General features: G+C 44.4%; 1 protein-coding gene across 11 annotated transcripts; it reads left to right on the top strand.

Moving 5' to 3' along the window:
* CAPRIN1 (cell cycle associated protein 1) lies at positions 1-25,970 on the top strand. Of its 11 annotated transcripts, XM_078601526.1 has the most exons (20): positions 1-219; positions 7,404-7,466; positions 7,617-7,703; positions 8,722-8,963; positions 9,704-9,786; positions 10,041-10,256; positions 11,266-11,318; positions 11,435-11,530; positions 12,603-12,758; positions 14,565-14,670; positions 15,461-15,507; positions 15,792-15,911; positions 16,946-17,062; positions 18,014-18,112; positions 19,404-19,578; positions 20,223-20,441; positions 21,373-21,476; positions 23,083-23,158; positions 24,550-24,612; positions 25,295-25,970. In XM_078601526.1, exons 1-19 carry the CDS (start codon positions 22-24, stop codon positions 24,600-24,602), a joined length of 2,310 nt encoding a protein of 769 aa, XP_078457652.1. In that variant the 5' UTR covers positions 1-21; the 3' UTR covers positions 24,603-24,612; positions 25,295-25,970. The 11 variants fall into 11 exon arrangements, with proteins under 11 accessions (XP_078457652.1, XP_078457651.1, XP_078457658.1 ...); XM_078601525.1 differs by lacking the exon at positions 24,550-24,612 and having other exon boundaries at positions 12,606-12,758; XM_078601532.1 differs by lacking the exon at positions 15,792-15,911.

Here is a 25,970-nt window from a genome sequence, read left to right as displayed (position 1 = left end):
CCGTCTCGCGCACGCCGCTCAATGGAGGCGCTACTCGCAGTGCGCATGCGCGGGGCCATGAGGAGGAGCAGGGCGGCCGAGGCGGCAGAGGCGGCGCCGCGCGGAGCCTCGGAGCTGCCGCGGCAGCCGCAGCCTCCCGAGGAGGCCGCGCTGAGGGCCACGAGGGAGCAGAGCGTCACCATCGTGCAGCACAAGATCCGTAACCTGGAGAAGAAGAAGGTGGGGAAGGCGGCGGGCAATGCAATTAGCGCGTTAATTATTTCATTGTTTTGAACGCGCGTTGTCAATGGGGAGGGGGAGGTTTCCCAGCGTGCATTGCGCGGCGGTTTCCGGTTCCCGCCCCCTCACACCCCCCCCCCCTCCTTTAACCCCCCTCCCCCCGCCCTTCAAGAATCGCAATTGCATTTCCCACCACGGATAGGCGAGCCCCCGCCCCCTTACCGCCTCGTGCGTTGGAGTCACGTGGCGTCGCTTGGACCAATAGAGCGGCAGCGGCTATGCGCGTGCGTTGTGTGTAATGCAATGCGGCGCCCTCTCTCCCTCCCTCCCCCCCTCTTCTTCCTCGTTCACTTCAAGTCGCTCGTCGCTTTTCTTGCCGCTTTGCTTTAAACAACAAAAATTCGGATAAAAACACAAACAAACAAACCTCCCCCCCCACCTCCCCACACCGAACTCGACGCAAATTTCTCCTTCAACCCCTTTCCGTCGCTTCGTCGGCGATCTAACGACAACAATAAAAGACTAAAACGCGCAGCGCGGGAGAAAGTCATGCCGGCCATCACTACCAAGGCGGTGAGCGCCGCCGCGGCCTCGGGCACCGCCACCACCACCACCGTCGTGGAGACGGTGTGGTCCGAGCCGCTCCGCCAGGCGCTGCTCGTGCTCGAGAAGAAGGCGAGGAACCTCGAGAAGAGAAAGGTCCGCTGAAGCGTCGGCGGATTTGCGCGTCTTTTGTTGACTCCCCTCGACGTCGTCGTCGTCATTTTCTGTTTCGTCGTCGTCGTTTGATTGACGCGGGGATGTTGGCGCGCTCCGTTGCACGCCGCCCTTGTTCGTTGTCGCTGCTGTTGCTGTTGTCGGGCAGCGTGGCGGCGACTTTGTGTGTCCTGGTCGGGTGGTGGTGGTGGGCCCTGGTCGTGTTTAGGGGGGCGGGAGAGCGGTGGCGCAGCGGTTAGCGCGCCGCGCTGCGAAACCGATGCCCCCACCCCCACCTCGACCCGAGTTAGTCCCACTCGAAGTTATTATCTCAACCGGTCCTGGGCCTCCCCTAGGTCGACTCGGCCTCAAACGAGTGCGGGGTGCGAAACGTCGCCGCTGGAGGAGACAAAGGCGGCCGGGCGTGGTGCTGGCCCCCCTCGTGTGCCACAGTGTCGGTAGCCTTCATCGGTGCTGCTCGCTCACAGCACTTGCCCCTACAGTCTGTTACAGGCTACACGGGGGATCTTTTTCTTTGTTATCGCCAACCTCTGGGTGATGGACCTGTAGAAGGCCAAATGTGGGGATGCCGAAACGTTCATGTTACAACTCACGATTGCCTTCAGTGCGAGTAACAAGTAACAGTAACAATACTCTTGGCAATACGTTCATGAGTTCAGTGCCAATGTCGAGGCCTTCTGACCGCGACGAAAGTGCTACGGGAGGACGACTTTGTGTGGTTTTACTCTTCCTCGTTGGTTGAAGGGACGTACGCGGAACTTCTAGTTGTGTACATACTCAATGTTCTATTGTCACTGGCATCAATGCCGTATTCACGTGGAATGGCTGTCCGTTTGTTGGCTCAAGGTTCTATTCCGGCTAAAGCGATGGGGACGATTCATATTGCTGCTGGCCTGGTCCGAGCAAAACGTCAAGAAGGGGAAGTTGATGCGACTCTGATCTTCACGTTTACTGCTCCATGATGCCCCCCCCTCCCCTCCTCACATATCTCATCATCCGCAAGAAGCAGCATCATCGACTTTACCGAAACAAACCTAAGAGTATGAATCATTGCAGTCACGAAAGCTTCAAATCTAGAATCATCATCATTTAGATGACATTAACATGGGATGTTGTTGGCAGCCGTTGGCGGCTTGGCTACATCAACATTCGGGATAGTTGATGGGTGGTGATTTTCATGTGTTGACGGCTTTGAGTTGGAAGAGAGGTGTGGAAGCTCTCGTCGGGTTGACTTGTGTGATGTGTTCCTCATCAGCAGCATCATCGTGGTCGTCATTAATAGTAAGGTATAGCTTGTGCTAGCGAGATTTATTTGGCAGCTTGGCTCGGGTGGTGGTGGTTGTCTACTGGGCCAGCCGCTGACAACCGATACTACTCGTGATTTAATCATCGTTAATGTAGAGTGGAGTTGTTGCTAGGCATAGATCGGTCTTGTTGTTTGCTGCATAGCTACAATGTATAAGTGGTTGTTGTTACCGTTGGCCTAAGGATCCTGGACAAACGCAACGTAAACCTCGCTCGCTATGCTGATCCACTAACTTGTGTAGTATATTGGCATTGCCATAGAATTTTTGGTGATATCTGTTGGCGGTGGTGCACAAACACAGACACTAAAACACCACCAACACGCGATTCGATAACAATGCCTTAAATTACAGCTGCTGCTTGGTTTCGGGTTTTTTGAGTTTGGTGGTTCAGCTGTTTGGGGGCAAGGAGGGAGGAGGATACGTTTTATTTTACAGCCGAGCCAAGGCAAAAAGGACCTTTCACTCAATACTTTCGCTCATTATTAACGTAGGAAGTAGCTCTTGGGTTTGAAGGTCGTTGTTCGTTGGCTATATCTGACGAGATCTGTGTACTTTAGCTAGTAGTGGTGGTTGTGGTGGGTGGTTGGCATCACTGCTGGATTAAGAAGGCGAGTAAAGTGGAGGAAACTGCCCTCATCACTACTCTTAACGTGTTACCTTGGCTGTGTTTGCCACTCTGCTCAGTCAGGTCGTTGCTGCTGACAACATCCATGAACCACCACCAGTGGCTGTCATGTATTGGCTACGTAGGGTGCGAAAGAAGTTCAACATGTCCCTGTCGGTCTCTAAACGAGTGTACGGTATTTAGAATATTCCAGACCATAGGCACGCATCAGTGTTATCTCTACTAGTATAGATCGTTATATAATCACCACCATTCTAGATTTGAAGCTTTCGTGACTGCAAGGCATCATATTCTTAGGTTTTTTCGGTAAAGTCACGTAGGTAAAACATCAAAATTAATGAAAATAAAATAAAAAAAATAAAAACAAAAATCACGACGTTTCGGAGGCAACACAAGTCTCCGTCATCAGGTGGGACGGTCACAGCCGAATTAGCCTGATGACGGAGACTTGTGTTGCCTCCGAAACGTCGTGATTTTTGTTTTTATTTTATTTTCATTAATTTTGATGTTTTACCTACGTGACTTTACCGAAAAAACCTAAGAATAATCACCACCATCTAATATTCCAAAGTATTATCGTTATTAATACTGTACGTATACAGTAGATTCACCTGTAGGGTCACTACCACCGTCATGATCGTCGTTTACCATCATAGCTCGCGTGTGATGTCCTTCACATGGAAACCTTTTGCCTAGTGTCTAATTACATCATTCTCAATCTCATATTCTCTCTATTACGCGGGGCTCTTGCGGTTTGTCGAATCCAGTGTCCTTATTTCGTCCACGTGCTCCCGCTACATTATTTATTAATATTCAATAGTTTTTTATTTTCTCGTATTTTTAATATGCATCGTCCTCATCTTAAGGCAGAACCGTTGCAGACGCAATCCATTGATGTATAAACCCACCCCGACTGTGTCTTAAGCTCTGCTTTGTCTCGTCTTTCTCTCCACACCCCTCCTCCTCCCCTCGCCCTTTGTATGCGAGTCCACTGCACAGCCGCGCGAGTCGGCAGCGTTCCCCACGCTACAATAATCTCCGCCGTCACCTCCTCCCTCCCCTCCTGCCGTGTTTAAAACCTCGGCCATTGTCTTCGTTTGTGCGCCATGCAAAACGAGCGAGAAGCCCCCACCCCCGGGTCTCTCCTCTCCGCACGTTGTTGTTATTGTTGTTGTGTTCCGTGACCTCTTCGACCTGTCCGTGTGCGTGGCGCGTAGCGTCTTGTACAATCCACACAGCCCTTTATCCCGCGCCTATGAATCCCGTCTGTCTGTCGCCCACTCACGTGGTTCTCGGAAGTCTGAACATGGCTCCCCCTCATCACGACGACCACGCGGCATGGGTTGGGCCCCCCGAACCCACGCGCGGGGTGCGTGCGTTGTGGTGGTGGTGGCTGGCTGGGGTGATGGGGGTTTGATGAGTCCGTTACACACAAGTTATTTTTTTCACAAATGTCCGATTGATAACCGTTATTATTGAGCAAAAACTAAATCGCGCGAGAGAGGGAAGAGACGCGAAGCCATCTTATCTCGTGTTGCCACCCGACTCAGCCTTACGGGCAGCGTTGTGCTTGTACCCCACGGTGGTGTTGCGTCTCGATGTGTGCACGTCTGTACTTGTTTTTGGAGCGGTAGTGTAGCAGTTAGCGCGCTATGAACTCGGCAACCCGAGTTCAATTCCTGCTCAACACCGGCGACGATTATCTGCACCAGTCCTGGGTGTGGTGATTCCCACCCACCCCCTCGTGTGCCGTGCCCCCCACCCACCCCTCGTGTGCCATGCCCCCCACCCACCCCCTCGTGTGCCGTGCCCCCCACCCACCCCTCGTGTACAATGCCCCCCACTCAGCCCCTTGTGTGCCCTGCCCACCTTCATAGGTGCTCGCTAACAGCACTTGGCTCCCACAGTCTGTTAAGGTGACACGGAGTAGGTCTTTGCATCTGATTCCAAGTCATCGTCTGCGTCATTCAGCCTCTGTGTGCCAGTCACACGTCCCACTTTGTTTCCTTATCGCCTTGGCCGTGTCACAGTCGTTATCTCTGTTATATACTGTTCTGTATATTCAGTGTTCCGTTCCGTCCGAGACCCTGTCTCTTTCACCAACACTTTTAAGCCGTCTGTCTGTGTGTGTGTTTATACACATCATGGTTTATTTAGCTCTATATAACACAGTACATTTCGTGTAAATATCTCAAGTTATATTTCTATATACACTGTTTAGTATAAATATGTCGTTATGCTGCTGATCTTTGCATTGTATGTGTAGTTCGTTCTTGTGTCTGTACAGGTACATTGTTTGCCTTCTTCTAGAGAGTGTGCTATGTAAATGTGTTTAATAGGCGTCTATCAGCTGTGTGTACAATCTTAGTCATTCATAGGTGTGTGTTTGTCTTGCTGTCGTTCTATAGTGTGGTATGGCATTGATTAGCTGTGTGTCGAGTATAATTCTGTCTTGCCGTGCCAGTAACTTGGTGTGTGCCTTCTAATTTTCATGGCTTTATTTCATTGACCTATAGTTAAGTACAGTATCTTGTAATATGTCTAGGCTACGCACAGTGTACATCTGTCCCTGCTTGTCTGTCATGTATTCGACTCTTGTACACATCAGTCTCTATGTGAGTTGCTGTTTGTATATGTATTGTATATCTCTGAATGTTGTCTATTAGTCTGTGTGTGTCCAGTATAAATCTGTAAATATATCTCTTAATCTGTCATGCATGTCTCTTTATCGATGTGCCATTAATGTCTGTTTCTAGCTGTGTATTTACCTCACTGCCAGTGTATTTAAGATATATATATTCTTTACATGCCTCGGTGTATTTCGTCTTGTTTTCCTGTCAGAGCCCTCCAGCCCCTTGTATTGAATGTTGCACAAAATACAATTATCATATCCTCTATACAGAGATGTGTTTCATGAGTCCCTCCCTGTTTTTTTCATTAGGGCCTTTTGTTGGCAAGGCCTCGTTTTTATATATTCTGCTATGACGTTAATCGCCATGATAGAGCTGCATGGGATGTGTTTGTCAATAGCCTGGCCCTTAGCTAAAGCCGAGGTGACTGGGGATCCGTTTCCCATGAGTGCACGACCTGTTTATTATTAAATTGCTATATAAGTAACTGTTGCTGACCTATTAGGATTCATTTCCACAGTGCCTCTCTTAAGTGCTCAGTCCTAATGTTTTCCTGTGAATATTCTTGTCTCGTGGTTCATCGTTATCACCAGCCATGATCAAGCCACTGCTAGATGAAGATCTTCCCAAGCCGTAGCCATTCCTTATGATCATGCGATGTAACACTCGATCTAGTCCTTGAACACGAGCTGATGGCATCCGCTCCATTTCATCTCCGGCGCGTTACCACCTTTGCCTGCCCACTGATGGTAGGCTCAACTATCGGTCATCATCCCTTACAGCGGTGTGTGCCAGCGTGTGGTTATGTCCATGCATTTATGTACGTACATTTTATATATATGTAACTGTAGTAGTTTAAATGATGGCTGCATTGGTGTTTGTAGCTAATACCTTTAACTTTCACAAGTTCCGTCTATGTAACAAAGCCCGTTGGTGTACCTGCATTGTGACTGATGCTCATCTTATATATAAACTGTTTTCGTGCTCAAGTGTAACTTCAAGGTGCTTGAGATGTATTATTTTATGTTGCTATATAAACTTAAACCTTAGGTATGTACACTACATTGGCTTTGTTTTATCGAGTCAAAAATCCAACCCCTGTGGAAAAAGACAACACGCAAACAACCCCTGCACGAATGCATAACAGTTTCCACAACTAACATTTTCCTCTGCTTGCCATTTCCCAGTACTGCAGTGTTTGGTAAAGAGGAAGTGGACTACCGATGTCGTGGTAGTGGATATCAACTGCAAATAGATGCACTCGCCGAAGATTATTATTCCTTAAGGAAGCTTAACCATTGCGTTATGTTTTATATACGAGGTTAAACTTGGTTGTAACCATGACCATACCGCACGAACCCGTGCAAGCCTCTCAGTACTCTGGATGGTGGAAAGGTATTGGATGAATATGGGAATGGGCCTCGTCGAATGGGGTGGTCCCCTGTGTGAACATTTCTGTATTCTTGTGACAATTTCCTTGGTCACAGATGCTTGGCTTTGCATTGAGAAGAGGCTCCGTCACGATGGTGGTGATTATGCGACCCAGTGCTGTCCCCACCGTGCTAGTGTTGTCCTTGTTACATATATGTTTTAACAAACTTGTAAGTTATTGGCCCATTCCAGCAAAGCCCTAGAGGAAAATTGTAACGCACGTTCAGCAATAGCTTTTTGCTCTGTTAGCAGTCGGCAAAGTGCTTGTCAACCTTTTACAGTGTACTCTGTTTAAATAGAGGTATTCTAAAACGAAAGTAAAATTTTACTCATTGATGCCTTATGAGGTTGACGTCTGTTGTTTTTTTTGTCAGAAAACATAACATTAATTAAACGTTTAAAGTGAGTATACCCCAGGCATGCATGCCCAGTGTATTGTATCAGTAGTTTCAACGTGTGTTTTCTTTTCAACAGTCCAAGTTGGATGACTACAAAGCCAAGCTTAACGATGGACATGCTCTAAACCAAGACCAGCAGGTACATTATTCTTCGGCATGCCCTGCAGAACAATACAGCCTGTCATTCTGTGTGGCAGCTGCTGTGCTCTTAGTAGCTCGGTTTTTTAAGTCGCCAGTGTGGTTTACACGCAAGTGTTTTAAATTGAAACATCTGTCGTTTTGCCATCAGGAAGCCGTTGCTAAGTATATGGAGGTCGTCAGCAGCCTGGAATTTGCCCGAGACCTACTGAAGACCTTTGCTTCACTCAACCAAGATGTAAGAGGGAGGGCGGACTATAGTTTTACCATAGCTCATCGAACATTTAAATGTTTTTCCCTCATTTTAGATACCTTTGTTGCTATAATCTTGAGTTGTACAATTCACTAGGGTTATTTTCTTTAAACATTCTATGAACATAATTACATTTTAAATTCACTGCTAGGGGAGCTTATGGAATATCACTTGTGTGCATGTGGAACAAATTGTTCTAAATGTTTGTGGGTTCCTTGGGTTTCGAAGCCTAATTACAGTTTAATGTCAAAGTCCACGTTTATATAACGACAATTTTGCCCCATGACCTATTTCGTTCATTGGACTACACTTTAGCGGTTACATTATCCCAGGAAAAGACAAAAATAGGTAGGTAATTCCCCAATACAACCCACATTTTAGGTCCCATTGAGTTTTGAATTCTTCCACAGTACAGTACACCAGTGGTGTAGTGTGGTTGGCATGCGCCCTGGTACATGGAATGAAAATGGGTCCCTCTGTCCAATTTTCCCACCTTTTGTAGCCTGGGCCGCTCCAGGCTGTGTGCCCATGCACAGTTGGCATGGCCTTCATGCTCGATAGCTCCGCAACTGTCTTGTTACACCCTTCACGACCTAACCTTCATCTCTGATTTATCCAAGCAACCCGTTGTTGCATATGCTGGGAGAGCGAGCGCTTGCGGGTGCCAATTGGCTATCGCAGTTCCCCGCAAGGTCGTTGGAAAAAATGTTATTCTTGCTATTATAGTGCATGGCTATCTATATTTACAGACAACTTTTTAGTCTTGCAGGAGTTTCACAGGAGGGGTGATGTTGCTTATGCGGCTTTTCCCAATCAGGTAATTTGTGAGTTGGTTCAAAATTGTGGATAATTTAGACCGTGACTTCGTCAGACACAGCCTCTTTTTCAAATGACGCTACGGGATCTAGAACTTCCACTGGGAACCGGAGTGGCCGTCGTGTTCGATGCTCCACTTTCCGCAGCAAGCGTCACGGTTTGCGTGCCCGTCATTTTCCTTCTCCAGGTTCAGAAGGTGCAGAAGAAGGCGGCGCGGCGGGAGCAGCTGCTGCGTGACGAGGCCGAGCAGAAGCGCTTGCGGCTTGTGCTGGAGGTGCAGTACATCCTCGACAGCCTGGGCGACGGGGCGTCAGCACGCCTCGACTTCTTGGCCGGCCAGAACGGTGCCGCTCTGCTCTTGACCCAGGAAATGGCCTACCTGGACGACCTCTACAAGCTCGTCAACCCTGAGCGAGTGGAGACCACCAGGTGGGGCCCCCGCCTCTCTCTGTCCCTTGCGCGACTTGCTGAGCTGTGCGTTCAATACTTCACCGATACAATATTTGTTAAAGTCTCCCCTAGAGTTTTGGATTCTTTGAGATTACATTATGCCAGTGGTATGTTGTGGTTGTTATGGGCCCTGGTGCAAGACCTGAAATACGGAGGTGGGGGGGGGGTCCCCTTTGTCCAATTTCTTCCCCACATGACCTTATGCTTGTCGCAGTGAGTTTTTTTCCATCTTTTCTTTCCCAGTAATATTAAAATATACTGTGCACGTCACATTATTAGAATACATTAGTTGTATTTGGAACACTTGCAGCTGAGCAGTCTCGTGTCAGGACTGCCCCAGAACATTACGTAACATAACTACTTCTGGGGTCACTTGCAAAGCCACCTGCCCTCATTAGTGGAAAACCTTTTAATGCCCTGCAAAGATTTATCATCAGATGGGAATCAAACCAAGTTACTTAATTCTCAGTGCTGGAATAAGCCCAATCAGGTAAATTTTTAATGCAGTTATTGACTGGACTAAGGCATTACCTCACTACTTGAGAGTTTAGTTTAATCACAAGCGTCTGACTGAAATCACAGACGGGATCTAATCCACACCTTGGCCACCTTGCATGTGAGTGCTGTTTAGTTTTGGCCATTCCGCTGTCGTGGGTTCTTGTAATTTTTTAATTTATTTACATGCTTAATGAATAATTTACTTGGATTTATTATTACAGCTTTGAAACCCAGATGGAGCAAGCATCGCAGCACTTATGGGATCTGGTGGAAGGGAAAGATAAACCGGTTGCGGGAACTACTTGTAAGTAAACATTTAAACATTTAATTACTCATCGTTTTATATATTTTTTGACATCCCACATCTGGAATATCACAAATCTATTTAGATCTCAAAACCATTTCCACTGTTAGGTCACGATACTTGCAGTTAATATTGTGTTTTCTGTATTCACTTAATTAATTTTACATAAAATAAATGTAATTAAAATAAATGTAAAAGCAAATTATTGTTGAAGTGTTTTCGATGTAAGAGCTTCTCTCTCTCCCTCTGTGCAGACAAAATCTTAAAGGAGGTCATCGATCGGGTCCGTGAATGTGGCTACTTCGATAACATCCACACGCCACAGAATGGGCTTCAGGAGGCACCATCAGAGGAACAAGACCTTGCAAGTTCTCCCGAATCAGAAAAAGAGGAGAAAGAAATTCCACTTCCACCTGAGCCTCAGCCGCAGCCACAGCTGCAGCAGTTGCAGCAGCAAGTCCCAGAAATTGGTACTCTACAGACCCCATGTTTTATTCATTTCACTACTACATGATTTTTATGGTGATATAAGTACCTTTAAATATTTTCTTTGTCCCCTTATGTTACTGTTTCAATCGGTTACAAACCAGCTGTGTTTTATGCATATGTCCTTTAGAAATAAAAGGCAAACCCCAACTAAGGAAATCCCTTGCCCATTTCAGCATTTTGTTTATTGCTGGGGTTGTTTCCACCTGATGATGGGCACTTGTGTTGCGCCCGAAACGTCGTGATTTAATTTATTTTATACCTACGTGACTTTACCGAAAGAACCAAAGAGTATGGATTCCTGCAGTCACGAAAATGTCAAATCTATATTAAGGAAATCCCTTTACCTATAGATGAGTTTTGACCATCCTTGAGTTTATTTGGCTGTATATCGTTTCTTAAGCTACTTCTAGAAGGCATGTTTTTAGACATTGTTAACTATTTGAGAGTGCATTTCTCTTTTCTAACAATAACATGGTAGGACCACATCAAGCGTGAATGCTATTTGTATGGCGATAGATATTTTCAATTTACGGTCAACTTGGATAATTGAAATCCTGCTGCATGAGGACCCACTCATAGTGGTGACTCAAGACTAGGACCCATGATGTCAGAAGTACTTTGAGTACTACTGCAATAATTTAATGGAAAATACTCTAAATAAACATAAAATCTGTACACGATAGGAATGAGTTTTGAATGCAAAAAGAAATAATCCAAAATTGTAAGGACACTTTTACCCAACATCACATGACACTGCTTTTGTTCGGAAAAGCATGGAAGTGACAAAATATAACCGATGTTGTACTTATCAATCTGAAATAACTTCTGACAGATTAGTAAAAATTATTTTTCTTTAAAAAAAAAAATAGAGAACACGATGCCCAGTACAGGAAAACAGCGCTTAAAAAATCTTCAAGTTTGTGTTTTGGAGTGTAAACATGCTGGATATGATTTGTGGTTTTTAAGTGTCGCTGTGATGTTTTACCGCAGAACCTGAACCCATTGAGGAATTTGAAAATGTGTGTGAAGTCCAGCCACGTGAGGTATGCCGGCGCAAGAGTTGATCCTTGATAGCAACGTGTTTAACTTGTTTTCCTCTACGCAGTATATGTGGAACGTAAAAGTCCTAACTGGAAACACTTTGTTTGTACCTTTTCAGTTTGTCAATACACATTTCCTGGCAGCAGCAACCAAGACAGACTTCATCCCCAAACAGACGGAAGAGATTCCTTCATGGAATTCCGAGCCTGTTGAGGTAGTCTTATTTCCAGTGATAATCCAAGACATTTCTGAAGACGTTAAAAGCAAAATGTGCAGGCGTAATATATATATATATATTTTTGAGAAATTTCTGTTATATTTTAATCTACTGAGCCGGTTATATTTGAATCTTCTGAGCCGTTGCTGGATGTAAACGTTTTTAATGTAATTTATATTTCCAGAAAGCCTCATTGAGTCTGAAGACTAGTAATGTATGCCAAGTACTAATGATATAGCCCACCACATTCATCATAGTAGAAGGGCCGTTGCTCCAAAAGTTTGCTTTTTACCTATTTTTGTAAGGCAGTGTTGATTATAACTCGTAGTATAAGGGATTCGTGATAAACGAGGTGCCCTTTTTTGGCTTTTTAAATCATAGATTCATAAAAGCATGACTCAAAAATAAAACGTGCCAAATGCATAATGAACACTGCCTTGTAATATTAAAATATATACAATGCTCATGTTTCAATCAGTGGCCTTCGTTTGGAGCTTCAAAGTAAAAATAGTTTTTTTCTGTTATAAGGCAGTGTTGATGAAAAATTCGGTTAGTTTTTCTTTAGCACGACTGCAATGTTTTATGCATTTTCAGAGCAATGTATGCAGTTTTGGATCAAGGATTATCTGATCAATTCAGCCGTTTGGCTAATTTGTTGTCAGCAGAGGGCAGTGCCGGAAAATAATTTGTTGTATTCTACTATGGTACAACATCCATGTTCCCTGCATTTGCCAACCTGCATTGACCAGCTTGGTCAAGATGAATCCCTGCAGTCACGAAAGCTTTAAATCGAAATTTGGTCAAGTATGGTCAAATAGCTCCCAAGACCAGCACAGTGTGGGGATGCCCTCATTCAGCATGGACTTGACAAAAGGGGCTGTGCACGTAAATACAAAGATTACTGCGTGCCAAATTCTAGGCAATGTTACAGGGCACCCATTAAAGCATTACAAAAATATAGTAATTATTGACACTGCCTTTATAATGGAGAGTTGAAAATACGTTAAAGGAGCTTATACGCATCCAGAAAAATACTGATGCTTAGTATGCACATCCCTGTGTTTTCCAGCAGCGGCCCATGCCTGTGACGGAACCCTCACCGGTCGTAGTAGAGGTCCAGGTGGTCCCCCCCGCTCCAGCTCCTGCCCCTCAGGACCCAGTGCTCCGCCAGCAGCACGTCCAGGACCTTATGGCTCGCATTCAGGGAACCTTTGATTTCATGCAGGTGCGTGTGTGTGTTTGTGCACCAAGTGGGGGGTGGTGGCTACGAACCCGGCGACCCGAGTTCGATTCCCGCTCACGGCCAACACCGGTGACGACTTTCTGAACTGGTCATGGGCCTCGCCTAGGTCGACTCGGCCTCAAATGAGTACATAAACATTGCTACTAGGAGACAAAGGGTGTGGTGCTGGCCACCCACCTCCTCGTGTGACGTGCCGGCCTTCTTAGGTGCTCGCTAACAGCAATTTGCCCCAACAGTCTGTTAAGGCTATATGGGGGGTCTTTGTGTACCATAGTCACTTGGGATCGTCGCCTATTGTTAAAGTAACCATGACAAGTTGGAGCGTGTCCCTTCCTGCTCAAGCAAGCAGATGTGGGTTAATGAGCCAGTGGTAGAGATTAAATTCTTATTTCAATGTTTGTTTTTGCATAGTGATCAGTTGTAACAATTTGAGAAAAGACCAAAACAAACTACTAAAATATTTTAGCAGTGGATTTTTAATACAAATTTTGTCTCCAGAATCTTGCTGACAGATTTTAGTTTATATATGCAGCCTAACAAAAGTGGGCTGCTCTGCCCAGTTTATATTCGCAAGTTTAACCCGGGAGGCTGTTCGTCCTCCCATTTCCTTCACTCTAGATTTATGATTTTGCAGTGGAAGGTATAGATGATAAGGTTGCACAACACTTGTGCTTTCTAAAACGGTATCGTAAAGATATATTTTGGTCGTCTGTGGAAGAGAGGGACTTGGATGCCACAAGTTGGCAGCACCTTGCCACACCATCTGCTAATGACCGAATGGAAAATGACTTCAGAGGGTACTTTGGTTAATTGCATTTATGGAATATTCTCCATCAAACCCCCCCCACCTTGCCTCCCCTCCTGGCCCACTCATGACCCCCACTGCTCGAAATTTAAGCAATTCTTTAAATGTTGAAATGTCGATTTTGCAGTTTCTATTGCCAAGACTTGTTGACATTTACGCAGAATTTAATCCATATTTGAAACAGGTTCACGTTCCAAGTAATACGGTTCCATATTGGGGTGTTTTTTAAAAGGTACGCTAGAGAGAAACATTCCTATATTAATGTGAAGAGAGATCTTTCCACAAATGTTTGTAGGGTATGAATAATGTGACACTTGATGTGGATCATTATGTAAGTGAAGGTAGCAAACGTTTTGTCCCCTTCCATGTTTTGAGGAGAGGTATTTGATTGACACTTGCACATGTGAGACCAATGTGTGCTGGCAAAGGAATTAACTTAGGAATGGGCAGCAGCTGCCTCCCACGAACAGCATGCAGCTTGCCACTTGTACGGTTTTCTAATGTATAAGAAGAGTGCAGTACCTCCATATAATGGAACAAATGTAGTATTTTTCTTGGTAGATACACCACATGAATCCACCTCTCCAGGGTACTTTCTGTACGTGGGAGGCCAAGATGATGAGAAATATTGTTATTTTTTTAATATTCTAAAAAAACTAATATATATTACTGATGAGTGGTGCTGCAGTGGTTTGCATATTGCACTGAATCTGGTGACCTGAGTTTAAATCCTGGTTATGGATACATTCACCCACCTTCACAATGGCTAAACAATCCCAATGACCAATGCAGCATGAGGCGGGGGGGGGGGGTCATCCACTTTTGAACTGATAAAGCCCTGGAATTATATTTTATATGAGTAAAATAAAAGTGTGGAAATCCTCTCGATTTACATTCTGGACACATTGCTGTGGACTTTTTGGAAACCACTCTTTCTTGTTCGGAAACGGTGGCTAATTTCTAATGTCCGTGCGCACTTGTAGGATTCCCTGCTGGATTATGAGCCTCCTGTGGACCCTGCAATTGTGGCGGCTCAGCCCATGGCTCCTGTGGAGCTGCTGGAGGGGTCTACCATGGCATCTGCAGTCGGTGAGTTTTTCCTCCCTTTTTGAGGCCTTTGGGGCAGGGTGTGTCTCCTCTTGCGTGGCTGCTGGGTCGCAGTTGGGCAGAGAGAGATGTATGAGGGTATGTGGAGTCGCTTAGCAATATTTTCTCAAGTGTGCCACATTTTGGAGCATTCATTAAAATTGTTTGCAGGAGAGCTGTTTGTCAGTGGGCCTTTATTAGGAATACCCGACGACACATGCTGTCAACACAGCAGGTTGTGTGTCAATTGTTTTTTTACCCTTTTATCTGGCAACAAAACTGACACCTTTTTTTACAAGGAGTCATGTTTGCATTGACCACAATACCTGTAGTCGGAATGCAAACAAAAAAAACATAACTCTGATAATGTGCACTGTCTTTTCAATTGATTGGTCCACACCCGAGACAGCTTTCCTTAGAGCCTAGTCTCGCATGGTGTTGGACCAGATGACGCCAAAAGGCGATATCAGAGTTATGTTTTTTGTTTGCATTCCGACTGCAGGTATTGTGGTCAATGCAAACATGACTCCTTGTAAAAAAAAGATGTCAGTTTTGTTGCCAGATAAAAGGGTAAACAAACAATTATCATATTTTGCTACTGGCAAATGAGGTTCCAAAGGTTGTGTGTTGTTGCTAAGGGCTGTTTCGGCAGCAGTGTAATGTATACATCGACAATTATAGTACGTTGTTGACACAGCAGGTAATTTGGGTGTAGTAATCCAGTGCTGTCTTTGCTGCTGCCGTGTACGTTACGTGTACAATTGTCTAACTGGGCATATATTTGTCTTTCCAGATAACAGAGTGAATCAGTCTGATATTCCCCAACAGTCTTCTAATCAAGTAAGTACATTTTACTCTTCTGTGGTGTGTTAAAAACTATTGATTGTTCGGCACAATTGGTTGCTTGCTTTAATTTTTATCTTATGATTTTTTTTTATCACGAGTTCATTTATTTTGCCTCGTTACGGGTTGGGAAAAATAAAACAAATATGTGCCATGGTTTGCATCGATTATGAAAACAATGCTTCTAAGCTATCTTTTTTTCTTCTTTTTTTTTGCTATCTTATATTTACTCCCCTTTTTCCTCCTCCACTTCGTACACATTCTCTGCTGTTCATCTGTAGATGCCCCTCCTATCCGCAGCACAACTCCTTCCTGCCCCCTCTTCCCTTCTGCAGTCTAACCCTGTCCCTAGCTTAGCTGTGCTGGCCACAGATGCTGGTGCCACTGAGCAGCTGGGACAGGTAAGGGAAAGCATCTCTTTCTGGGCCGCATGTGAGGGCAGAGGCACTTTTGGCTGAACGGTTTTGACAACAACAAAAAAATAATGTTGAGCACATGTTGATGTATGAAATGCACCTATTTTTATGAACGTACACAGCTCTGCTTTATAAAGGGGGCTTTTACACATTTCTTGGTGTATTTAAGGAACACGGTAATTTCTGTATTTTGTATTTGATTATCAGCTGGTGATGGAATTCCATATAATTATAATAGATTGCTTTTTGTCCACAGCTTCCTTTCACTCACCTTTGATTGTATGAAAATCAAATACTTTTTTGTATCAGTGTAACCAAATTTCCAGTGTCAAACCATCCCTTTCACAGTTGAGTGAGCACATCTGCAGTATTGTCAGTTTCAAATAATGTAGATTGTTGTAATGGTTTGTATCGTTAAAGTTTTTGTATGCAGGACTATATCGGCGAACTTTGCTTTTTTGTTTGGAGCAGATGCAGCTTTTAGATTTGGGTCGTAAAAAGTACAAAGGTCACATGGTGGAGAAAAATATGTTGGTCTGTATTTTTTCTTGGAGCGCATTATCAGCAAAGTCTGATGCTGTGGATGCTGATTACTAACTAAATTATTTTCTGTTTCTTTGCAAGTTTGTATTTGCCTGCCTAGTGTTTTGGTGACTGAATATACCTCGGCAGTGTTCACAATGTGGATCGTTTGATTTTGATTTCTGCAATTTGGCTGCTGATTGCTTTGGGTCATTTACAAAGCACAGAGCAATGCAATGGACAGAAACCTTTTTGACATCCTACCTCAAAGTGGGCCATTGTTTGTTGTTTCTTGCAGCCAAACTCAAAAGGTTAAATGATTATCCACAGCTAAACTCCAACTATAAACACCTTTAACAGTACCCTACGAAACTATGCCTATCCAGGCTTGCAGTCCTGTAGAGTTGTATATCTCTTAACAAACTCAATTGTTAAACAAAAGACGTGGAATGTTCTGACACATTTTGCTTTGATTTTGCCATTGGCTTTGCCCACAGATTCCCATGGTTTGTGCAGCGGTGAGTGAAGCGTACGTTCCCGCACAACCGCTCTACCAGAGCGCACCACACATCCCCGATGCCCTGCCTCAGCAGCCCACCATCGACCCTACACAGGTAGCGCTTTGCTCGACTCCCCCCCCCCCCTCTCTGCTGGTGTGTCTACGAAATATTCGGCATGTAACAAAACAAAGACAGATCCCCCGCATCGCCTTAACAGACTTGGGGCAAGTGCTATTAGCAAGCGGCTATGAAGGCCAGCACGGCACACGTGGGAATGGGTCGCCATCACCTTGCCCCGACCACCTTTGTCTCCCCAGTGGTAATATTTACACACAGTGCCAGATACTCATTTGAGGCTGAGTCGACCTAGGGGAGGCCCAGGTCTGGTTCAAATAATGGTCACTGGTGTTGGCCGTGAGCGGGAATCGAACTCGGGTCGCCGGGTTCGTAGCGCGGCGCACTAACCGCTACACTGCCGCTTCCTATTAGGCATGTAACGATCGCCCCCTCGCCCCCCCATGATTCCATGATTAGATAAATAGTTATATTGCAGAGTCATGATTTCACTGGAGATTTTTTTTTTGTTCTGCGTCTACTATCTATGTTTTTGCTTTGTCTTTTCTGCCTCAGTTGTTTCCTCAGTCCAAATCTAACATTTGTGTCTGACAAATCACCAAGAATGTCGATATCTTTATATTTGATCTATCTTATACGTCATGTGTGCTTATGTCACTCATTACCCTGTGGTTGTTTTTTTTATGAACGCTTGGTTGTGAATGTTTCACCCCTTACAAATGTACATTTTGACCTTTTTATACAAATTATATCTTTTGCCTCATAGTTTCACTTCCAGAAAATGAAGTTCGTAGCTTTTTGAGTCCTAAAAAAATTTAGTTTTTAAAAGTTAAACACACTGTAAAACGGTGTTTATTTCACACGCATCCATAGTGTTTGCTGCGCGTAGCGGTATTTGTTTCATATACAGATTGTGCATTGGCGATACCAGTTATTGCCTCTTTTTGTAACCTTGCGTATGTATGCGTGTGTGTGTGTCCGTGCCCTCAGTGCTTGCCTCTCGCTTCCGAGCAGATGCCAGTGGTGGGAAAGCCGTTGAGCAGTGGTGGAATTAACGTCAATGCTGCACCCTTCCAATCGATGCAGACGGTACGAACCCTGGCTTATCACCAAGTCCCCCCCCCTCTTTCTTTATATTCGGGTTGCCAGTACTTCAGAGAAAAATATATGTTTACGTTATAAAAGTAAATCTCTGTAGTCTCATTAAGCCATGGAATTGGGGGAGAAAAGTCCGTCGATTGGGGATAAAACTACGTTTAAAGTTTTGCCAATTTTTGGACACGCATGTGTTGATTCCAGTTATGAAAAGCTTTGCTTGTCCTTTAAACATGGATATTGGACATATTTAGTTATGATTGTTTTTCGGTGTAACGTGCTTTTCTACCGTAGCAATAAGTCCCCAGAAATCCCCAGATTGTTAACAAAAATCCCTGTGGGTTCTCCTTATTCCAAAGAGCACCTGAAAGTGCTCAGAATGGAAATAAAAATCCTTAATCTGGCAGCGCTGCCCCGTACGAGCACGCAACGCGGAGAAAATTTGGCTGAAAGTTGCAATGTCTGCAGCCAGCAGGGTTTAACGTGGTATTTCTGAGGTTTAATGTGCTTTTAAGTTGTATTTTCACAACTTGATTTAGAATTTTCTCCGGTCATGGGAGTTTAGTGCAGTGTTATGTTTTCATCTGTATGCCGCTGAAGCATCCATTTAAAATTTTACAGTTGCATTGCCTTACGTCTCAAGTGATTCCTTATTTTTTATTTTATAGAATCCACTTATTTGTGCATTGCAGTCCATTAACTCACGGATGGGCTTTATAGTATAAATACCTGCACATTAAAAAATGAAGTGAAATTAATCATTGGTTACCCACTCCAAGGGAAGCCTGGGGCCGTACTGCTTCCCTTGTATGCATTCCTAAGACAGCTGTGGAATTTCCACATTCACATGACAGGGCGAGTCAATCCACAGGAATGGCCGCTGTCAACGTCCCACAGATCGGCATTCATTTAATTGACTCCGGAGGCATGATAGATTGATTGGACTCCCCTATATGGGAGATTTCACCTTGCTACTTTTTTCTGTTGTCAGCCACATGTTCTAACAATATAGCATCTGACCAGGTACAGTAGAAGCTGTATAAAAGCACAGTTCGTATTTAAGCAACACATGTTTACATAAGGGCAACGTCTGATACAAGCACACAGCTGATCGTGCTCCAAATCCGGCGTTTGTTTATACCGCTATCCTCTGTTGTATTTGAACTGCAAACACGCTGTACAGAATATAAATTAATCGCAATAATAGAATCTCCTCTGCATGTGTAGGCGTACGCTGTGTGTGTTACGCCACACCATGACCTAGCTTTTGCAATTTCCTCTTCAGGTTTTTAATGTGAACGCCCCACTGCCGCCTGAGACGGAAGTGATCAAGCAGCAGCTGCCACCCTCGCAGCCCCCATACAGCACCGCCAGCTACAGCACGCAGCCCCAGACCCACCCGCTGTCCCAGCCAGGAGCCTTGGCACAGCTGACATTGGAGACAGATGCCTTCCAAACTGGTAACATGAAAGGAGCATGCCCTTGCCAGCTCCCTGCAATGACAGATACACACTCCCACATTTCACTGAACAAACCCCATTTTTCTCAATCCTTCGAAACACACTTACACTACATGTGTAATTATAATGGCCGTGCACGCACTGAAATTAAACTTGCGTAGGCTCATTGCTTCTTTCCACAGTACCCAGTTGTGTAGTGTGTGTGGCGGTGAAAAGTTTTAAGTTATTGATTAAACCAACTCCTATAGATTGGTAACTGAACATAGTGAAAACGTTTTAAGTAATCGATGAAACTAACTCCTAAAGATTGGTAAGTGAACATGGTGAAAACTTTTAATTAATCGATTAAACCAAGTCGTAACGATTGATAACTGAACAGTGTGGTAAGTAATAGTTTTACGAAATTATTAATTTTGTCTATATTGAAGACTAAAACATTTTAAAGGATACATTCTAAGCCTGGGATTTAGCTCTCATTTTCCTTGAACGGTTCAGTGACGTAAACACTGTCTGCTTTTAATGCATCGCATATATTATAGTTGCGCTTGTTTAATCGGACGGGAACATTTGTCCACCCAAGGTCTTGTGAGAGACTTAACTCTTGTGTTCATCAACCTCCCCCTGCCCCCCCCCCCCCGCCACAGTGGTGAGTAGCAGCTACCAGGCGCCCCAGGAGACCCTCTCAACATCGGCCGGCCAGCCCCAGGGAGGCGTGGGTGGGGGGGGCGGCTTCTCCAGGCAGGCGCAGACCTTCTACAACAGCCGAGGGATGCCCAGGGGCACCGCGCGGGGCATGCGCAGCAGCACCAACGGGTACCGATCGTCCAACAACTATCGGGGCGCCCGCGGAGGCCCCTTCAACGGTAAGCGGAGCGGCTCGCCGCTTCTGCCCGTGGCTGGTCCGTGGTTGTTTTTTTTACCCTTTTATCTGGCAACAAAACTGACACCTCTTTTTACAAGGAGTCATGTTTGCATAGACCGCAATACCTGCAGTCATAATGCAAACAAAAAACACAACTCTGATAATGATATGCACTTTCCTTGAAGTTGATTGGTCCACACCCGGAGACAGCTTTCCTTAGAGCCTAGTCTCACATGGTGTTGGACCAGATGACGACAAAAGGCGCACAACTCAAAGACAATGCACCATCAGAGTATGAGAGCTCGGGGTACTGGCAAATGAGGTTCCAATGGTGGTCCGTGGTTGTTATAAAATTACTCAGTTGGGGTCATGCATTGCAATCATCGGGCCCTGACTGGCAAACACTTCGTTTTCTTTCTCTCGTTTTACCTTTATTTTTGTATGCCTTTCGTTTTTTCTCAATTTCACAGTTATCATTGCTTCCGTTGTTTTAAATGCAACAACTTTAGCCTATCGTTTGTGCATACTTTTTTCTTACATTGTAATGAATTATTTCTTTCGCACACAAGTCGTATACGTTTCATGAGCATAAGGCTAGATATTGATGAACCGGTGCGTAGAAACATGCCGAATTTACACACACACACACGTGCGCACATGGTGGTTGTGTAGTCTAACTTGCCTGGCTATAGATTTGTCTGGTGGCATCAACTGTTTTGAATTACTGGCTACCGGTTTGCAGTGGCTATTATGCACTCTTCCTTTTGGTGAACGTCTTATAGGGAGGGAGTAAACAATGGCAGTTTTTCAGGTTATAATATAAAAAAACATAAAAATATCTATGAAGAAACCGTGCATTTGTACAGTCCCACATTAAATCCACGTGTCTTCCAAATTGTAGCATTCTGAAATGTCTTCTTTCTGGTCGCCAGGTGCCAATTACGAAGGATTCCACGTTGGCTATCCAGGATCGGCAAACAATTACGGACAAAACTCCTTCGCCCCTCGCAACTACAGCATGGGCTTCCACCAGCAGGTAAGTAATATTGATCATAACTTGCACCGCATGATAATTTACCACAATAACTTGTCTGACTGCAAGCAAGAGGTAAATTAATGCATGGTAAAGTCTTCTCCTTGGTTACAAATTCTCTCTGGTGAGGTCAGCATGGGAAAATACGAGTAGTTGCAGCTGTGCAGTGACAAATTAATGAACATTGCCAATGACCAAATCATCTCCCAATTAGTATGGTTGGCTATGTACATTGGGAAATAAGTTCAACATGTATACGAAAGCACCTGATCTCATTATATCTCGGGAGCTCGGCAGGGTTGAGTCGACAGTGCTTTAATGGGAAACAAACGGGCAAGCTGTCATCGTTGATAGTCATACTTTATTCAGGCATTAACTTTGTATGATAGTAGTAGGTTTTTACCCTTTAAACTGGTACAAAACTGACACCTTTACACAAGGCATCATGTTTGCAATAACCGCAACACAAGCAGTCAAAATGCAAACAAAAAGAAACAACTCTGATAATGGTAATAATATGCACTGTCCTTGAAGTTGATTGGTCCACACCCAAGACAGCTTTCCTCTGAGCCTAGTCTCCATTGGTGTTGGACCAGATGACGCCAAAAGGCATACAACTCAAAAACAGTGCACTATCAGAGTACTGAGAGCTCGGGGTAAGCATTTACACTATGAGACCTCCTTTACCAGTGCCAACATATAGTAGTAGATTTTTACCCTTTAAACTGGTACAAAACTGACTTTGTCAACAGTTGTTTCACGAGTCGCCTACCTTTCCACCCAGTTGATGTAGACGGGGTGGAAGGTGAGCGACTTGAGCAACTGCTCGTGATGAAGTCACTCATATCGGCCATACCCGAATAAAGTTGGAATACGATTTACAATCAGTGCTGTTGAAACCTTAAGCCTAGGTTGTTATTATGGCTGCAGCACCTCGTTGAGAGGGCAGTGTGCAACAGAAGTCATCGTTCTGTGCGCTAACGTTTATGCTACCCACCTTCACAATCCTGTGCTGATCAGCACAGTGAAGTATTGTAAAAGTAAACCCCCATGACCCGTACGGTGTGTGGGGGGGAAGAAGCCACTCGTCCAGAAATGGATTGACACGTGCGTTTACATGATGTTACCTGGCAGACTTTTGAATGCAAGTAATAGGGGCCTACGTTTTAAAGCTTTCGTGACTGCAGGGATTCATCTTCTTGGTTTTTTCGGCAAAGTCACGTAGAATGGAAATAATAAAAATAAAACATAGTAAAATAATTCTCACGACGTTTCGGCCACAACGCAAGCAGCCGTCCTCAGGTGAAGACCAGGTCTGTCGGGGAGACAGACCTGGTCAGTAATAAAATAATAAAAATAAAACATAATAAAATAATTCTCATGACGTTTCGGCCACAACGCAAGCAGCCGTTCTCAGGTGAAGACCAGGTCTGTCTCCCCGTGACTTTACCGAAAGAACCAAGAAGATGAATCCCTGCAGTCACGAAAGCTTTAAATCGAAATGTACCAAAATAAGTGTTGAAAGGGGGATTCGTGTATTTGTGAAAACTATTACAAGCGACAGTAAAGGTATTTTCCTAAAAAATGGCATCGTGCTTCTCTCTTTCAGGAGGGAGGCTACCAGACGGGCTACAAGCGTGGCGGCACGGGACCAGCAGGGCCTCGTGGTGCGCCCAGGGGCGGAGGTAACTAAACCCTCTGGCTGGAGGAGACCCTCCTGATCCACGGTGTGGGTGGGAGGGGGATGGTGGGGGGGGTGGCCGCTTGCTTCACCGGGGCAGCTGTACGTGTACGTACACGCGTGCCGAGCGTCTGAGAAACGCAGTAGGGTTGAAACGGACGCTTGAAACGAAAACGACACACTTGGGTTAATGTTCTCGTCGGTCTTTTAGCGAAAAGTTTTTGAAGCCATCCTGGGAAAGGTTAATCATGCGATGACACAGTGGTGCACAACATACAATGTAAAAAATGTTGATTGAGGCTTCTGTGTGATCGCACACTGTTATACCACTCGGGTAGTCGCTGTCGATGTTGGGCATTCGTTAAGTGTCCATGGCTGTTAAGCATCGTTAACATGCATTCCTCAAATGTTTGTGCCTGATGGGATGACCTATTAGTTTAAATGTTGACTATCGTGTGTAGTTTTCGGATGGCTCTGTTTCAACTCTGTTGTCGTTTTCCCCAACATCAAATAAAACATCAGTATGGTTACTTGGAAATTACCTTTTCAGACATCGCCTTTCTTAAGTGTATAGACAGACATAGGCCATACGTAGAGAATTGTTAAGTGCACAGACACATGCCCCACACCAAATCACTGCATGGATGATACTGCAATATACTGAACTTGAAATCTATTATTTGTACCGCATACATGGAGAGCTTCACGATACAGTTGTGTATACAATGTCATACCAAAATGTGAATTCATACTTGCTATGGGCCTTGTTAAAATGACACTGTTTGGCACTGTGATTTTGGTTTTCTTATGCACCTTGACATGGTTTTACACGCTGAACGTTGCACAAGCAATCACTAAATTTAACGAAAACTGCTATGGAATACAAGATTGCCTTTTGGTGAATAGTATGGTGTTTTGTACTTGTGGTGATGGTAATTGTGTCTATACACTTGAGATAACCATACAGTAAGTAGTATCTCAGACACTAGGTATCTTGTTTCCCTTGTTATACATTGTCTTGTGTACCAGCTTAGGTGGCAACTTATTTTGTACCTGAAGGAGGATGTATGACTTTGTTTCCCTTGACCTGTCACACACACAGTTATTGCATTTTTGGTTATGTTGTTTTCCAACGAGAAATCTTGTACATGTAATTTAAATTTTCTCAAGTCCTGCGAACATCCCAAGTATTTTGCCACTGCTTGACATTTTAAGGTTTAAAATGACCATGTCTGAAATCTGTACCTTGGTTTTAATCATTTTGCATTATATTCATGGAGCTTTTTCCCTGAACTGCTAATCTTCACTTCAATTGCCTCTTGTTCAAATAAAGTTCTTTTTAGTGCAGATGTCTGTTGCTAGCATTTTTATTTCTGTCCTACATTTCATGTTCAGCTCTGGTGGAGGACTTTCTAATCCCTTGCCAGCATGACCTTTGTCTTGGTTGAAAAGAAAAAGGTCAGTTGACAGACCGATGATAAACATAATACACTTTAGTGAATTCAAAAGTTAATTGGTTCAGAAATATACACATTGGAATCAAATTGGTTGAACGTATTGTGTTTTTGTAGTTGCCCTCGTTTGTTTGCACAGTATTGTTTGACTGTAGGGTTTTGTAAATGGAACTAAACGGGATATGCTAACTACATGCTGGTATTGCCAGCGCGGAGAAAGCAGCGGGGAGTTTGCTAGAACGGTGCTGCTGATAAGAAACCATCGTAGAGGCAGGACTGTGACTGGAAAGTATCAGGAGATGGGGAAGAGATGGCAGTAAGACATGACCTCAGGTATAGGACATTACATAAGCAGCGAGGAAGAAAGCACGGAGATACTATGGAACACATTTTTAAAATGACACAATTTGCACTCACCATTGGCGTTTCCTAATATGTTTTTTCACAGTATACAGCCGTGTTTGGATTTATGGAGTCTTAGCAAGTAACATTTAATGCGCGTTGCCATTAATAGCAAAACCGTGAGAGCAATGCTTCAGTTTAGTATAAGTTGCTTACAAAAAAATCTATGCATTCTCTCCATTTATCGGCAAAATTGTAAAGCTTTTCGTGACGCATGCGAATGGGGCGGGGCTTTGGTCATCGCGAGTCTCGCTAACAGGCTTTATCTCTGTGTGCGCTGGCAGGCCGTGGCACTTCTCCTCTCATGAAGCCGCGCTTTAAGAGTCCAATGACCAGCTCGATGACCGCTCAGTCCGTCGAGTAGATGCTCATCCCATGCAACTCCCACCCTGTGTGACACCCAGCTTGCCCGGACCCTCTCCCCTTCCTCCCCCCAGGTTTAGAGCCCACTTAGGTTTTTATTTCCATGCCATCGCTCGGTTTCTGTAACGCGGAAAAGTAGAAACCTCCTTAGGTAACCATTATAACAGCTACGTGTTTGTTACTCTTTAAGGCAAGAAGCAAGGACCTTTTTTCTTCGAACGCTTGATGAGAAAAAGAATATGAACGAGCAGGACTGCTTATTATGGATCAGCCACTCCTAGTTTTAACTAAAGCAAAAGTGACGAACATTGAAGTTGATAAGGAAACCACTGTTTAAAAAAATACATATAAAAAACGAATAAAAAATGAAAAATCTAAAAAAAAATTGCAAGGTTTAAAGTGAACGCTTTTTATGGTCTTGGAAAATAGTCTTCCCTAGCTTTGTTCTCACCCCCTTCTAACATTTTAAATATCTGAGCACAGCTTGTGCATGATGTCCAGAAGCGGGGCCACCCTTTGTAACGCACTATTCTCCACAGTAACTATTCCCCACTGTTGCGCTGTTTATTCACCATTAAAAGTTCACTGAAACGTAAA

Source organism: Lampetra planeri, chromosome 16 (assembly GCF_965212315.1).
Source record: "Lampetra planeri chromosome 16, kcLamPlan1.2.h2, whole genome shotgun sequence".
Taxonomy (NCBI): domain Eukaryota; kingdom Metazoa; phylum Chordata; class Hyperoartia; order Petromyzontiformes; family Petromyzontidae; genus Lampetra; species Lampetra planeri.
The sequence above is the reverse complement of the archived record's forward strand: the minus strand, read 5'-3'. Positions and strand labels throughout refer to the sequence as shown.